At 34.9% G+C, this 14,672-nt stretch overlaps 3 protein-coding genes and 1 pseudogene across 4 annotated transcripts; 3 read left to right on the forward strand and 1 right to left on the reverse strand.

Annotated features, from left to right (window-relative positions):
- Nucleotides 1–217: 217 nt before the first annotated feature.
- On the forward strand, nucleotides 218–3,510 carry LOC140841871 (zinc finger protein ZOP1-like). Of its 2 annotated transcripts, none has more exons than XM_073209589.1 (6): nucleotides 218–350; nucleotides 1,169–1,369; nucleotides 1,579–1,702; nucleotides 2,079–2,174; nucleotides 2,285–2,686; nucleotides 3,241–3,510. In XM_073209589.1, exons 1-5 carry the CDS (start codon nucleotides 342–344, stop codon nucleotides 2,644–2,646), a joined length of 792 nt encoding a protein of 263 aa, XP_073065690.1. In that variant the 5' UTR covers nucleotides 218–341; the 3' UTR covers nucleotides 2,647–2,686; nucleotides 3,241–3,510. The 2 variants fall into 2 exon arrangements, with proteins under 2 accessions (XP_073065690.1, XP_073065689.1); XM_073209588.1 differs by lacking the exon at nucleotides 3,241–3,510 and adding an exon at nucleotides 2,883–3,222.
- Nucleotides 3,511–5,104: 1,594 nt separating this feature from the next.
- Nucleotides 5,105–6,130, reverse strand: LOC140840932 (uncharacterized). Its single transcript, XM_073208075.1, has one exon. The coding sequence runs from the start codon at nucleotides 6,128–6,130 to the stop codon at nucleotides 5,105–5,107; it is 1,026 nt and encodes a 341-aa protein (XP_073064176.1).
- Nucleotides 6,131–10,155: 4,025 nt separating this feature from the next.
- Nucleotides 10,156–11,238, forward strand: LOC140841873 (2-hydroxyisoflavanone dehydratase-like). Its single transcript, XM_073209590.1, has one exon. The coding sequence runs from the start codon at nucleotides 10,249–10,251 to the stop codon at nucleotides 11,209–11,211; it is 963 nt and encodes a 320-aa protein (XP_073065691.1). The 5' UTR covers nucleotides 10,156–10,248; the 3' UTR covers nucleotides 11,212–11,238.
- A 144-nt stretch (nucleotides 11,239–11,382) lies between these two features.
- On the forward strand, nucleotides 11,383–12,768 carry LOC140841872 (probable carboxylesterase 12; annotated as a pseudogene).
- The last annotated feature ends 1,904 nt before the right edge of the window (nucleotides 12,769–14,672 follow it).

The following is a 14,672-nucleotide window of genomic DNA, read 5'->3' on the forward strand; positions in this document are numbered from 1 at the left end:
TTATTTTAAAAAAAACCCAACTATTTAGGGTTTGAGTGAGTCTCATGTGAGACCGTCTCACGGGTTATAATCCGTGAGACGGGTCAACCCTACCCATATTCATAATAAAAATTGATACTCTTAGCATAAAAAGTAATACTTTTTCATGGGTGACCCAAATAAGAGATCCGTCTCACGAATACGACCCGTGAAACCGTCTCACACAAGTTTTTGCCTTAGGGTGAAGGACTAGATCATATTAGAAGTCGAGAATTCCGGAATCGCGAGCCCTAAATTATTGAGATTCAGCTCTTATTTCTGCCAGACAGATAATTCTCGATCAGGAAAATTAATTCGGAGCCATGACAGAGGTATGAACGCCCTTCCTCGTTGAAACTATTCCGCTTCGTTTTTAACATTTTATTTGTAAGCTCAAAGATTTGATTCAACGACCGTGTTTGCGGTGTGAATATATGATTTTTTTTATGTTTTATTTTCGCGTAATACGTTCCTTGTAATATCTTTTGCAAAATTAAGTGTATCTTCAACTCGCGGGGCAGAGTGCATTTCGAGTCTAAAAATAAGAAATTAGACGAAATTTAACGGATTTGAACAGTTTAAATGAAGTCTATTTAGTTCCTAGAATTTCCAAGTTCAATGATAATAGAAGTGCACTGTTCCAAGTTAAGATTTCAAGAAATCGATTGAAAATTCCAATGTATTGTATTTAATAACGAAGACAGATTGTGTATTTATTTTGTTGTGATGTATAATTTTTTTCAATGCTGCTGGAATGTACCCTGGCTAAGTTATTTTTCGCCTGGATTGTTTCCATTTGTTATAAAAGCTCATGCGTAATCACATCATTTGTTTTAAAAGCTCGAGGATGGTCGCATCATTAGTAGAAGGGTGAATCTGAGTTTTAGTTGTCTAATGCATTAAGGTGATACTAACTCGGTAATGCTGCTTCAGATTTAGAAAAGATTTATCTGGACTTTACAAGGGTCAGATATGTCTCTTCCATGATTCATTTTTTTTGTGTTCTTAATTTGAAAGTTTTTCTTATTATATTCAATTTAATAATGAAGACATGTAAATATGATTGGCTGTATTCGGTTCTTCCTGTTCTTTATCTCTATATGTTTCTCTCGACATTATCTGTTGATTGATCTTTCTTTTTATTCTGCAGTACTGGGTTAGCCAGGGTAACAAGTGGTGTGACATCTGCAAAATTTGGATATCAAACAATCCAGCAAGCATTAGAAATCATGAGCTTGGCCAGAGGCACAAGGCTAATGTTTCCCAAAAGCTCACTACCATGCGAGAAGATAAAGCTGCAAAAGATAAAGAACAAAAGGCTGCAGCTCGTCTCATGGAACAAATAGAATCTGTGAGCACTGGTGGCAACTTAGTAGTCATCATTTTGAGCCGATTTGGTGGTGGTGTTTGTTCCATAATTCAAATGCTCACATAGTTTTCTACATAGCACTTCATGATTTTCTCCTATTCCTTTAATGATCTCCAGAAATATTTTTCTGCCGGTAAGTCTTTATTTCTTTTTATATTCAAGTCCTCTTATTTTTACTCGATTTTTGCCAGAAAGCCAAGCGCAGCTATCAGAAGGACTTGGCATCTTTTCAGGAGGCAAGGGATTCTAATGCAAATGCCCTGCTTGCTGAGGACAATGATAAAGGAACTGGGGGAGGTTCCTCTATATCTGAAGGTTGTAAAGTTTCGTCTTTTCAATTATGAAATGAATTAATGGTCATCCAGTGTTCCCTGGCAATGGTAGATTTATCTATCCTTTTGAATATGTCGTATCCAATTAATGGCCTTAGGTTTCACTTTGAACTTTGTTAGTGTGTGATTTACGAACCTTCTATTCATGAAGTTCACCGAAGCATTACGTTTCATCACATATGAGTATGACATATGAGATTTTGTTATAGAATGCGGTTAAATTAAGCTCCTTAAGTTCTATCATATCGGTGTTAGTTCATAACTGAATTTGTGTCTATTTTCCCTTGGTTGTATTACCATTTTACTTAAACAAACAATGTCTCTGTACTAACCTTTTTTTAATTATGTGTAATTAACAGATTGGGAGTATGAAAGTTCATCAGGCTATTATTACAATCAAAGGACTAATTGCTATTATGATCCAAACTCTGGCTTTTTTTATACAGATTCTATAGGTATAGACATTCGGTTTTTTCTTTAATAATTCAAAACTCCACCTCCCCCCCACCCTAAACAAGAGATCCTTCTTTGTTCATGCTTTTCTCATGGTGAGTCAATGTTGTAGGTAAGTGGGTGACACGAGAGGAGGCCCTTGCTGCATCTCAAGAATCATCAGAATCTATCGGGAAGAAATCTATAATGGGGAAACCACCATTAGCAACAGCTAATAAACCGACCACTGAATCTAAGAGTGCTTCAATCGCTCAAACAGCACCTCCACCTGGGCGTGTTGTCTCCACACCACTCAATCCAATGCGATCTATTAAGGGTGCTCCTTCGTCTGTCACCGTTAGTAAGAGAAAAAGGGCAGCTGAAAAGCCTCAAGCTGTATCTGAAGAGGAAGCAGCTGCCATGAAGGCTAGGGAAGCTGCAAGGAAGAGAGTGGAAAAGAGAGAAAAACCATTGCTCGGACTTTACAAGCGCTAGTATGAGTGTTGCCGTAGATGTGTCAAGTTTGATAAAAGAGGTACATGTCATTAGAATCCTCAAGTAAACTACCACACATTAAAGAGCCAAAACTTGATATTTATCGCTATTTATGTTTTCCCTGATAGTACTTAATTCCGTGATCATATTTTTCTTTTTATGGCAACTTTCTGAAATACTATTTTTTGTTATTTCACGTAGAATGATCCTTATTAGTATTTTTAAAAAAACTGCAGGAATTCTGAATCAGTCCATGACCAACACACAAAGGCACTATGATGCATACATGTTTTCTCAAGCTTTCAAGATGCGCAAGATAACTTGCTTTAAAAAGGTGATCACAACTTATGATTATCAAATGTGAATCTGCGCAACTCGTGAGGTATCTACCAATGTTTTCTAAGCAGATGGATTGGTACTTCAAGATCGTAGCCTTAGTTTTGATGTATGGAAAGCGATCCATCGATTTGACTGATACTGCTAGTCTCAGCTAGTAAACCAGACGTTGGCATTTGGTTTTGTATCACTTATAGACAGCCTTCACATTTGTTTATAGGTTTTCGACTCTTCTTCTCCCGTTTGGTCGTGTAATAGTTTGCATGCGGTATTCTATTCTTGAGATGCTTGCTTGACTCCATCGTTGCGCTTGAACTTGACTATACTTGGAAGTTGGAACTCGTTATGCCTTCTCTTCCAAGTTCCAAGTCCACCACGGCCAACTTAGCCGCTGGCAAGCAGACTCTATCTCTTTCATCAGATGAAATATTATATTTCGTTGGCATTATTGTCAGATATTATAAGTTTCACGTGGAAATGTATTAAATTACCCAGTCCTATTAAATTCTTAAGTTGCTTAAAGCCTTAAACTGTGAAGTGTCCATGTTTGATAAAAAACTTTTTTTAAAATCTCTATCGAGCTCCAACTTGTGTCCGGATGAATTGACCATTCAAACAAATCGGCCAAGGTTTGATTTTCTTGTTTGTAGAATCTCTTGGTAGTAGGTCAGTGTTCACACTATCTTTCGAATCAAATACATTTAGTACCATTGCTTTTGTCAGCCGCTTATTACTTCTCTGGGAGACCCACCCCGCGTCGACCGGCATGGTCCCATCTGCATTTTTTTCCGGACTCGTTAGTCGTAACCAACCTATGGGTAAGAAGCGAGGGTCATAAAAAAATTAAACATTCATTTATATTTTTTCTGTAATATTGAGTTATGATGCTTCTCCTTTATATCTTTGATCTGTTGCTATATCATCGGTCACCACGGTCATATTTCAAACTGTATTCGACAATTTTGTAATAATTTGATAAAGTTCACGTTTTTTTGTTAAACTAGTGAAAAATTATTGAACTCCGACAACCTTTACAACGCGGGAAGTGAATATAAAAATTTGTTCACACGACCATATGTGTATTTTTTCATGTGATGTAATATATGAGCATGCGAAAATACGTATGACCCCCTTATGGTTTCTAGATTGAGGGTTGAGGCAATATCGATTAGTAGCATCGAAGCACCCTGAATTTAATGTAATCCTGTATTATTTCGCGAGACGGACTGAACCGTGAAGGAGGTCATTGTCATAATTGTCATGGCTTCGTGTTCAATGGTCACCGGAGTAGTTGAATTTTTTTATTATATATATATTTTTCAAGTCTGACCCGGTAGATGAAAGAGGGGTCAAATTTATATTTTCTAGGAGTAGCAAGCCTCTAATCTTTCGCCCAATCTTTTCATAACTTGGTTTGATATTAAAAACTATTTCTAACTGATAATTTTTTTTAAAAAAAAGTTAAAATAGGTGAACCGATCGAAACCGGTTTTTGAATAATCCTGACTTGATTTGACTGTAAAAATTGTTTATAAGATTGTTTCATACCATACTTATGACCGATTTATGGTCGAATCGATCCAATCCGGTTTTAAAAAGAACGTTTTCACCAACCGTGGGAAAAGGAGGCAAACCAATGGAGGTGACATTCATTGAATTTCCTTTTTGTCTCTTTAATGAATTACGAGTAGAACGAACCTTTCGATAAAGATAATTGAGCACTGTTGGTGGCTCCACTTTTTGCCGGCAAGAGGAACTTTAGCATGATCATATCATATCATGAAGCTAACCTATATTTTTTCACAAGGCCACTCAATTAGTTCATGTGCTCTAATTACCTTACGTCAAAATTGAGGGAAAACAATAGAATCTAGGATATGAGATATTAAAATTCAAAATTAATTTAATAAAAGTTTCATGCTTAATAATTATCAAAAGAGGGAACGTCGTAAGCTTTAGCAAATGATCGAGATTACGCATATGAACTCGGTGTATAGCGAAATCGATGAACTTTCAGAAACATACAAAACAAGAAATGGCAGAAAACGTGAAACCAAATCAAACAAAAGTCACAAAACCGCAGTGCTACTACATGACAATTATTAATATTTTCAGTTCAAGATTACAGGTTGTGATGAATTTCAGGAACAGTTCGATGAAATCCCAAGCAACCCAATATCTTTTGTCTGTGCGGTAACAAACTCCTCCTCTTCTTCATTTCCTCGCACACGGTCCTTTTTACGCTGTGATGAAATTCATGAGCTGAGATCGGCGGCACTGATCTTCTGCTGCTCGATTCTGATTCATAACTTGCAGTTGAACTGAAACTTGATTCTGTAAATTCATCTTGATCATGGGATTTCTTCAAGAACGAATTTTTCTTCTTCATCTGATCGTGATCTGTGGCCCAGCTTTCTGATGCACTTCTGAACAGCAACAAGTCCTTGATTTTCCATTTTTTATGCCAGAGTGAAGAGAAAGACGAAGCAGAAGAGAGTGAAGCCTTGGGAGAGTTAGCAGAACGATGATTCTTAGCTGGTTCTTGTTTGGATAACATATCAGAAACTCGAAACGGGGATAGAGATCTTGTCCCTTTATGCGTGGAACCTGTGGGGTTATTTTCTTGAATGTTTGATTTTCGCGCCTCCTCCAAGGCTGCAGCAAACGGGTCGAAATCTTTCTTCCTGTGGCGCGGGGAGAATGCTTCAACGATCATTTTCGTAGGGGAACGAGGTGATTTCGAAGAACCCGATGTCTTGTTCTGGTTGTGCTGCAATCCAGGCGGCGGCTTTAATGGTCTGATCTTTCCTCCATCAAAAAGCTCGTCAGCCGATAAAGAACACCTACCGGAATTTCCACTGGAATAGAACTCAAAATCTGTACCTTCCTCAGTGCTGCTGAAGTATTCTTCTTTAGGAGTTCCAGGCTTTTCTTCCCAGTAGAACGGAATAGCCGACGATGGAGAGCATTTGTCTTCGCCGTGGAAATCCTGGCCGCAGTAGGCGAAGGGCCGTATGGGGCTGCTGGGTGCGCTGTAGAAGAAGGTGGTACTGAGGCTCTGTGGGCTCGAAGGGACGCTGTTGTAGAATGAAACGCAGGGAGTGTCGAAGATGAAGGGTACAGTTAGAGATGGAGAAATTACTTCCATTTTTTTGGTGTTCTGTTTCAGAGGTAAAGGAGGATATATAATGGCTTGCTAGGGGAAAGTGGTGAGAAAGGAGACACTGCAAATTGATTATTATTATTTTTTTTAAAAAAATGGAAATTTAATTTAATAAAATTATTACATCAAGAATGTGCATAATATTTGTTTCAAATCAAAATGGTAGCATGACGTAAATGTTTAAATTTATATATTTGTATGTTTTACGAAAATATTTTAAAGAAATAATTTTTTGATTGAATAAACTTGTGGAAGAAAAATAAATAGTAAAAAAAGTATTTGTTTGAAGGATTCATTTTTATTTAGGCTAGGTCACATAGGATTTTTTTTTTGTCCACGAATATTGTTTCATTATTTGATATTTGTGTGATAATGATTAGGAAACTGTATTTTGAAAATTTAAAATAATATTTATTAGATTATAATATAAAAAGCAAAAACTCGTGTAAGACTGTCTCACATGTCGTATTTTGTGATACATATATCTTATTTAGGTAATTCATGAAAAAATATTACTTTTTATACTAAAAGTATTACTTTTTATTATGAATATCAGTAATGTTGACTCGTTTCATAAATAAAAATTCGTGAGACCGTCTCACAAAAGATCTAATTAATATAAAATTATACTATAATAATAGAGTCTACATAGAAAATGTGGGGCACAATAAAATACATATATATTTTCAATACAATCCTAAAAATATATTATTCTGAAAATATAGAAATTTGCACTTAATTTGTTTGCACAATTCACTCGTTTACCTATTTCCTCTAATAATACGGAGCAATAATGAAATGTTGCGGTTGCAACTATTTTTCTATGAGTCAAAATATCATTGACGAAAACTTGTGTAAGACGGTCTCATGGATCTTATTTTGTGAGATAGATCTCTTATTTGTGTCATCCATAAAAAAATATTACTTTTTATGCTAAGAGTATTACTTTTTATTGTGAATATCGGTGGGATTGATCCATCTCATATATAAAGATTCGCGAGACTCTCTCATAAGAGACCTACTCAATATCATTTATATCATGTTAATATATTTTTTCCTTAGTTTTTATATCTTTTACTTTTTTATGTTCTATTTGATATTAATATATTAATATCCTAATTATTATAATGGTAATATTCTTCAAGTTTAATGAATACTATTTTATTAAATTTTAATGATTGAATTTTGTTTTGAAACATATTAGTTTGAAGTTTTGATGGGTAAATTGATAATTGTTTGTTTCCAATTTTTTAAAAGCTAAAAGTGTTTATATTAAATTTCCCAATACAGGGTATTATTATTTTTTAAATTTAATTTATGTTAATACCACTATATATTATTTAATATAACGGATTAATCACTTGTTCAAATATTTAATTAGATTTTCACTTACTGTGAATGTTTTCCAATTTTTCGATTTAAAGATCAATTAATATATATCAGAAGAAAATAACTGATTTACTTATGATATGGAGTTTGTGAGAAAAATTAAATAGTTGACAAATATATATACTATTCCAAAATATATATATTATATACATATATAAATAAACAAGGGCAAAATGGCTAGCCCCTCATATGGGTTTGCCAGAGTTAACATTTTTTTACGAATCTATCGTACATTATTTGTCTTAATACAATTTATTTGATTAATATAATTTTCGAGCTACTATGTTAGTCCTATGATTTATCCAATTCATATCAAATAAATATCGATTATGGATTGCATCGTCGTAGAATTTTTTTTATTAGACTATATATTGTATTGGGTGATATTATATTCCTCTATACGATATAAAACATAGAAGTTTAATTCTTATATATCATTTATGTTATCAAGAAATTTATATGGTTCAATGAATTATCATAGGGATATTTGATTGTTTCTCATTGGTACAACATAAGCTCTAGCATATTTTTATTTAGTAGGTCTCTTATTAGATGGTCTCACTGATCTATATCCGTGAGATAAGTCAATCATGTCTCATATTTACAACAATAAAATAATACTTTCGACATAAAAAGTAATGTTTTTTCATTAATAACCCAAATATGATATTCATCTTATAATATTGATTCATAAAATCGTTTCACAAAATTTATGCTTTTATCTAATCATTAACATATTTTCTTCCACGTTATTTTTTTCCATCATTATGATCAACTTGTTGAGGTTCAAAGTGTATCAACCTTTTACGTACCATTAATACTAGCACATCGAGACGCATGTATTGCATGTGTGAATTTATTTTTTTTGCTAAAAAAATAGTGGATTTAGATCAAAGTATTTTAAAGTTTAATTTTTTAAAAAGGGTATTAATAAATTTATGAAACTTTTTTTTACAGAAATTAAATTGGAAAAAATTTAAAAATCGTTGGGGTTAATTGTAAATATAATAACCAATCGTGGTCAGCCTTGTACAACATCATATCAGTTTTTTTTTTTTTTTTTTTGACTGACAATGACAATAACAAGATAATTATTAACGACTTTCGGTTTTAATTAATAGTTTCATATATTAATCGAGGAAAAATGGAAACAAGAAGCTCACAGAGGTGCTGAAAGAATTTTCCATCGGTGGCCTACACAATTTGGAAGTTTTGATAAAGGATGTTATGCGTCCATCGGTCGTCTCGTACATTCTATAGCTGGTTGGTCGACCTGCAATTATCACCAGAAACAATACAATATGATATATTAAGATAAAATGAGACTCAGACAAACTGATCCGACCTCTCCAAATACAAAAAAATCAAGGCGAATACCACAAACTTTTCACGATCAAAACCACCTTTACTGATAACTAACTCAACCCTAACCAAATAGCCGATAAATACACAGCTCACCACACACAATAGGTAAACTCAAGCCATACTGGAAACAACACTGATTGAGACAGCACAAAGAACCGAGGACAGTTTCCAATCTCTCACACACTATCGTATATCACTTGAAGAATAGAGAGGAAGAAGAGAAGATAAGAACTCACATGCACCAAGCAAAGAGCACTACACACAAAAAAAAGAATGAAGAGTACAGCGCACACTTTCACGCTACTGCCTCTGTCCCAATCTCACGATTCCTGAGGAAAAACAACGGTATAAAAAAATATAGAACATAGAATCTAGTAGGCCAAGGCTTATGGAAATGGGCTTTGGGTTTTTGGGATTGGTTAAGAGTTGGGCCAAACCAAACAAAGGAGATAAATTTATTTTATTATGTAAATTTCTAAAATTACACTGAATTTTTTTTTCCAAAAAAGGTCAAAATATATTGCAGCTGTCGCCTTCTCTGAAGACCGAAGGCCATCAAAATGGATGTCGACTTTCCAGAAGAGTAGCAAAAACATTGATACCAACAACTCATGGTCTGCAGCTGTGTAGTGATGAAGACAACCACTACATGGCCCATTTCATTAAAATTTTAATTTTGCTTTGCCCTTATGTAATGAAGTTTGGATGAACTCACGTGAATTATGTCAAATTTATTGGACAAATCTTCAAATTAATACTGTTCATGAAAAAACATTAATTTTCATACTAAAAATATTTTTTTTTTAATATGGATCAAGTCTACTTACAGATATAGATATGTGAAATCATCTCACGTAAGATTTACAAATGAATGTGATTTTTAGATTGATAAATTGAAAGTAATAATTTATAAAACACGTCTTATCATACTTTGTATTTTAGGTTCTCTATGTAAAATTGTATTTTGAATTTAGAAATTAATTATATGATGGTGCGTGCATGTAGAATTATATAAATCACGTTCTCTTGATATATTTAAAGATACATAATATATATTATAATTATTTGTTAAGTTCCTATTTTCATGCCTTCGTGTCCTTTAGTTTTGTAGCTGGTTGTATGTCGCAATTCGTCGCTGGACCTATGGAGGAGATATTTTATTATATTAACCAATCATTGCGATTCCTTCAAAAATAAAAAACAAAAATCAGTGTAATTAATGGACATTTCAATGCTGTACAAATTTGACTATATTGTCTGAATTTCTTCTCATCTATAAATTTCTCTAGAAAATCTTGCCTGCATAACCTCAAGAGCCCTTCAATCTTGATTCCCTATATCCCCTTTCAATGGCTGCAGCGAACTCAAATGAGATTCTTCATGATTTATCTCCCTTGTTGAGACAATATAAAGATGGCCGAGTTGAAAGATTAATCGGCAGCGGTTTGATTCCACCCTCATTCGATCCCGAAACCGGCGTGCAATCCAAAGACGTCGTCATCGCACCAGAAATCAACCTCTCCGCCCGGCTGTACCTGCCGAAGAACGCCTCCCCAGCCGAGAAGCTTCCCATCCTTCTCTATTTTCACGGCGGTGGCTTTGTGCTCGAATCTGCCTTCTCTGAACTTTACCAGAATCACCTGAACCACTTGGTTGCTGAAGCAAACGTTGTTGCAGTGTCTTTGAACTACAGGTTGGCCCCAGAGCACCCTCTCCCGATCGCTTTCGAAGATTCTTGGCTCGCCCTCGAATGGATCGCCTCTCAATTCACCGAAGAGGGGCATCATGAAGAATGGATCAAAGAGCACGCAGATGCCAATCGTGTGTACATAGGCGGGGACAGTGCCGGTGGAACCATAGCACACTACGTAGCTTTACGTGCAGGAATTGAGAAGTTGAAAGGCATCACTCTACGTGGGGCATTTCTGAACTGCCCATTCTTTTGGGGCGAGGTTCCCATGGGAAATGAAGAGACTCATCCCATGTATTCGAAAAGTTTTCTGGATGCACTTTGGAACTTCGCCAACCCGAGTAGCACCAAAGGATGCGACGACCCGTTGATCAATCCGGAGACTGATCCAAGAATTGCGAGTTTAGGGTGCAAAAGATTGCTCCTTTACGTTGCGGAGAAGGATGTGTTGAGGGTCAGAGGGTTGCATTATAAGGAGGTGTTGGAGAAAAATGGTTGGGATGGAGAGATTGAGGTTGTGGATGTTGCAGGAGAGGTTCATGTATTCAGTGTATTTGCTCCTGCTAGTGAAAATGGCGTGGCTATGATAAAAAAGGTTTCTTCATTTATTAATGCTGAATAGTTGTATCTTTTCATTTGCAATGGTTAATATTAAGTTATCTTTGGGAATAAAATTAAATTTTATATATACTTGTTATTTTGTGTATTTTTTATTTCCAATTTTTCAAAACAAGTGTGTAGTTTGTATTAAAAAAAATTGGAAGGTTTTTAATAAAATAATAAAGTATAAATAATACTTTCCTACAATGCACTATATTTTTATTTGTGCTCAATTTTAAATTCGATTAATGGCACACAAAATAACTCAACTTTAACTCAAATCTCTGCTAATTTATACTCTTACCTACGTTCTTTTTGTATTTTGGAGAGAGTTTTTTAATGTATTATTTTACTACTACAAATGGATTTTCGATTTTGATTGTGTCATTTGCTGCGAACTCCGCTAATGAAATCCTATACGATATTTATCCCTTGATAAGAGTATACGGAAATGGTACAATTCAAAGATTCATCGGACAAGGTTTTCTTCCTGCGTCAACTGATCCAAGAACCGGGGTTCAATCCAAAGACGTATGCATTGCGAAAGATCTCCATGTTTCCGCGAGGATTTACCTTCCAAAAAAGGTTGATCCAGGATACAAAATCCCACTCCTTATATACTACCATGGTGGTGGATTCTTCACTGAATCCGCCTTCTCTCCAACTTACCATTACCACATGAACTCACTTGTCGCGAAAGCTAATATTATCGCCGTGTCGGTTAATTACAGATTAGCCCCCGAGTTCCCTCTCCCCATTGCTTATCAAGATTCATGACTAGCACTGAAATGAGTATTTCATCACACCAGTGGGAATAGTGGCGAGCCCTGGCTGACAAAGTATGCCGATTTTGTGCGTGTTTATTTAGGTGGAGACAGTGCAGGTGGCAACATAGCACACCATATGGCAATCCGGGTCGGTACGGAGAAGCCGGATCCTGGTGTAAAAGTTAACGGGATGTTTCTCAATTGCCCATATTTTTGGGGGAAGAGACTGGTGGGGAATGAATCTACGGATGCCAATACAAGAAACTTCCTTGAAGCAATCTGGTTACATGCATACCCGAATACGACAGGGCTGGATGACCCGCTGGTGAATCTGGGTATGGATCCGGGTCTCAAGATGCTTGGTTGCAAAAGGGTTTTGGTTTATGTCGCTGGAAGCTATGGCTTAAGGTTTAGGGGTTGGTATTACATGCAAGTATTGAAGAAAAGTGGGTGGAATGGAATAGTTAAGGTTGTGGAGGTTAAAGGGGAAAACCATGTTTTCAACTTGATCAATCCCACCACCCCCAAAGCCATTGCAGTGCTCAAAGTTTTGGCCCTTTTCCTTAATCGGTGATAGAAATCAGTCCGATGAACTTTTAAGTACTAGATTTGGTGTATTCCAAGACGTAAATTTATATGTTTCATGTTCGTTACAGAAGCATCCCCAGCACTAATTGAAGACATTGCCAAGTTTGCCTTTTTTTTTAAAAAAAGTTGACATTTATTGACAGAATGTAGTCTATTGTACATGTCCAAGTTGCTCGGGGCCGACAACTGTAATAAAAGCATGGTCATGTTTTATTGGTTTGTGTGCATATTTATTGGTTTGTGTGCATATACGTTATCCAAAGACTTTCAGCTCCGAACTTCTTTAGGGAAATTTAGGGAAAAGGGACTCAATCGATTTATTTAAAAACAAAGATTCACAACTCAATTTACAAAAATATCCTTTTGTTTAAGTGTAAATTAACTATTGACTTAAATTTTTAATATTAAATTCATTTAGTCGACTCTAAATTAAATTTTTCTTCCGCAAAAAAAAATGGTCGAACGAAGCGTTTCTGAACTTTACGTAGGTCGACCAAAGCTTGGTCGACCCAACATTCAGGTTTGGTCGACCCAAAATATGTTTGGTCCACCCAAATTAGCGACGGTTTTCCAAACTAAGTCGTCGCTAATTCAAACTTTGCGACAGTTCTATTAAACCGTCGCTAAAAGCAGATCTGCGACAGTTTTTTAACCGTCGCAATTGGCGACAGTTTAAAAGAACCCGTCGCCAATTAGCAACGGTTAACTCATAACCGTCGCAAATAGATTGTGTAGACCATAATTCTGCTTGGTAGACCCAAACTTTGCGTAGACCAAACGATCCAGCAAAATGTTGGGTCGACCAAAGCTTGGTCTACCCAGAGAATGTTGCTTGGTCGACCCAAAATTGAGGCAAAGATTTTTTGGTCGACCCAAATTAGCGACAGTTTTCAATTCAAAACCGTCGCTATGTCATTATTGGCGACGGTTGTTATAAACTGTCGCGAAACTTCGTGTTGCGACGGTTTAACATTACCCGTCGCTAATTAGCGACGGTTGGCTCATAACCGTCGCAAATAGACAAGCTCTATCCAGCAAAATGTTGCTTGGTCGACCCAATATGTTGGGTCGATCATGTTGATCTCTTAGTCGACCCATGTTGATTTTGGGTCGATCAAGGTTGTTTTTGGGTCGACTCTTTTTCTGACACATGAATCCATAGATTTGACAAATATGACCGATAATTACTTAATTTTGACGGATAATTACACAATTTTGACTAATGTGGCATGTTTTTAACATATGAATCACATAATTTCACAAGTATGTTCCATAATGTTACTTGTTATGACATATGAGTCACAATTTCACAATTATGTTATATGTTTTGACATATGAATCACAATTTCACAACTATGTTATATGTTTTCACATATGAATCAGAATTTCACAACTATGTTACATGTTTTAATATATGAATCATAATTTTACAATTATGTTATATGTTTTTTAACTTATGAATCACAATTTCACAACTATGTTACATGTTTTTACATATGAATCATGATTTCACAATTATGTTATATGTTTTTTAACATATGAATCATAATCACACAATTTTGACCAATGTTGCTCGACAATCGTATATGTTTAATCCATTAATTGATTAATATATGAATCATATAATTTCACATATATGTTTTATAATTTTACATGTTTTGACATATGAATCACAATTTCACAAGTATGTTACATATTTTAACATATGAATCACAATTATGTTACATGTTTGAATATATAAATCCCAATTACATAATCACATGTATAGTATGTTCTATAATGTTATATGTTTTAACTTATTGTGTTACATGTTTTGACATATAAATCACAATTTCACAACTATGTTACATGTTTTAACATATGAATCACAATTTCAATTGAATTACATGTTTTAACATAAAAATCACAATTATATGTTATCACAATTTCAATTGAATTACATGTTTTAACATAAAAATCACAATTACATGTTTTAACATATGAATCACATTTATGTTACATGTTTGAATATATAAATCATAATTACATAATCACAAGTATAGTATGTTCTATAATGTTATATGTTTTAACTTATTATGTTATATGTTTTGAAATATAAATCACAATTTCACAACTATGTTACTTGTTT

The sequence above is a fragment of the Primulina eburnea genome, chromosome 9 (assembly GCF_022965805.1).
Source record: "Primulina eburnea isolate SZY01 chromosome 9, ASM2296580v1, whole genome shotgun sequence".
Lineage (NCBI taxonomy): Eukaryota > Viridiplantae > Streptophyta > Magnoliopsida > Lamiales > Gesneriaceae > Primulina > Primulina eburnea.

Excerpts from the sequence above, each read along its gene's own strand:
- LOC140841873 (XM_073209590.1), top strand. The coding sequence starts at position 10,249 with ATGGCTGCAGCGAACTCAAATGAGATTCTTCATGATTTATCTCCCTTG.
- LOC140840932 (XM_073208075.1), bottom strand. The coding sequence starts at position 6,130 with ATGGAAGTAATTTCTCCATCTCTAACTGTACCCTTCATCTTCGACACT.
- LOC140841871 (XM_073209589.1), top strand. Across the intron at positions 1,703-2,078 it reads AGGTTCCTCTATATCTGAAG|ATTGGGAGTATGAAAGTTCA; the intron begins GTTGTAAAGTTT and ends TGTAATTAACAG. Across the intron at positions 2,175-2,284 it reads TTTTTATACAGATTCTATAG|GTAAGTGGGTGACACGAGAG; the intron begins GTATAGACATTC and ends TCAATGTTGTAG.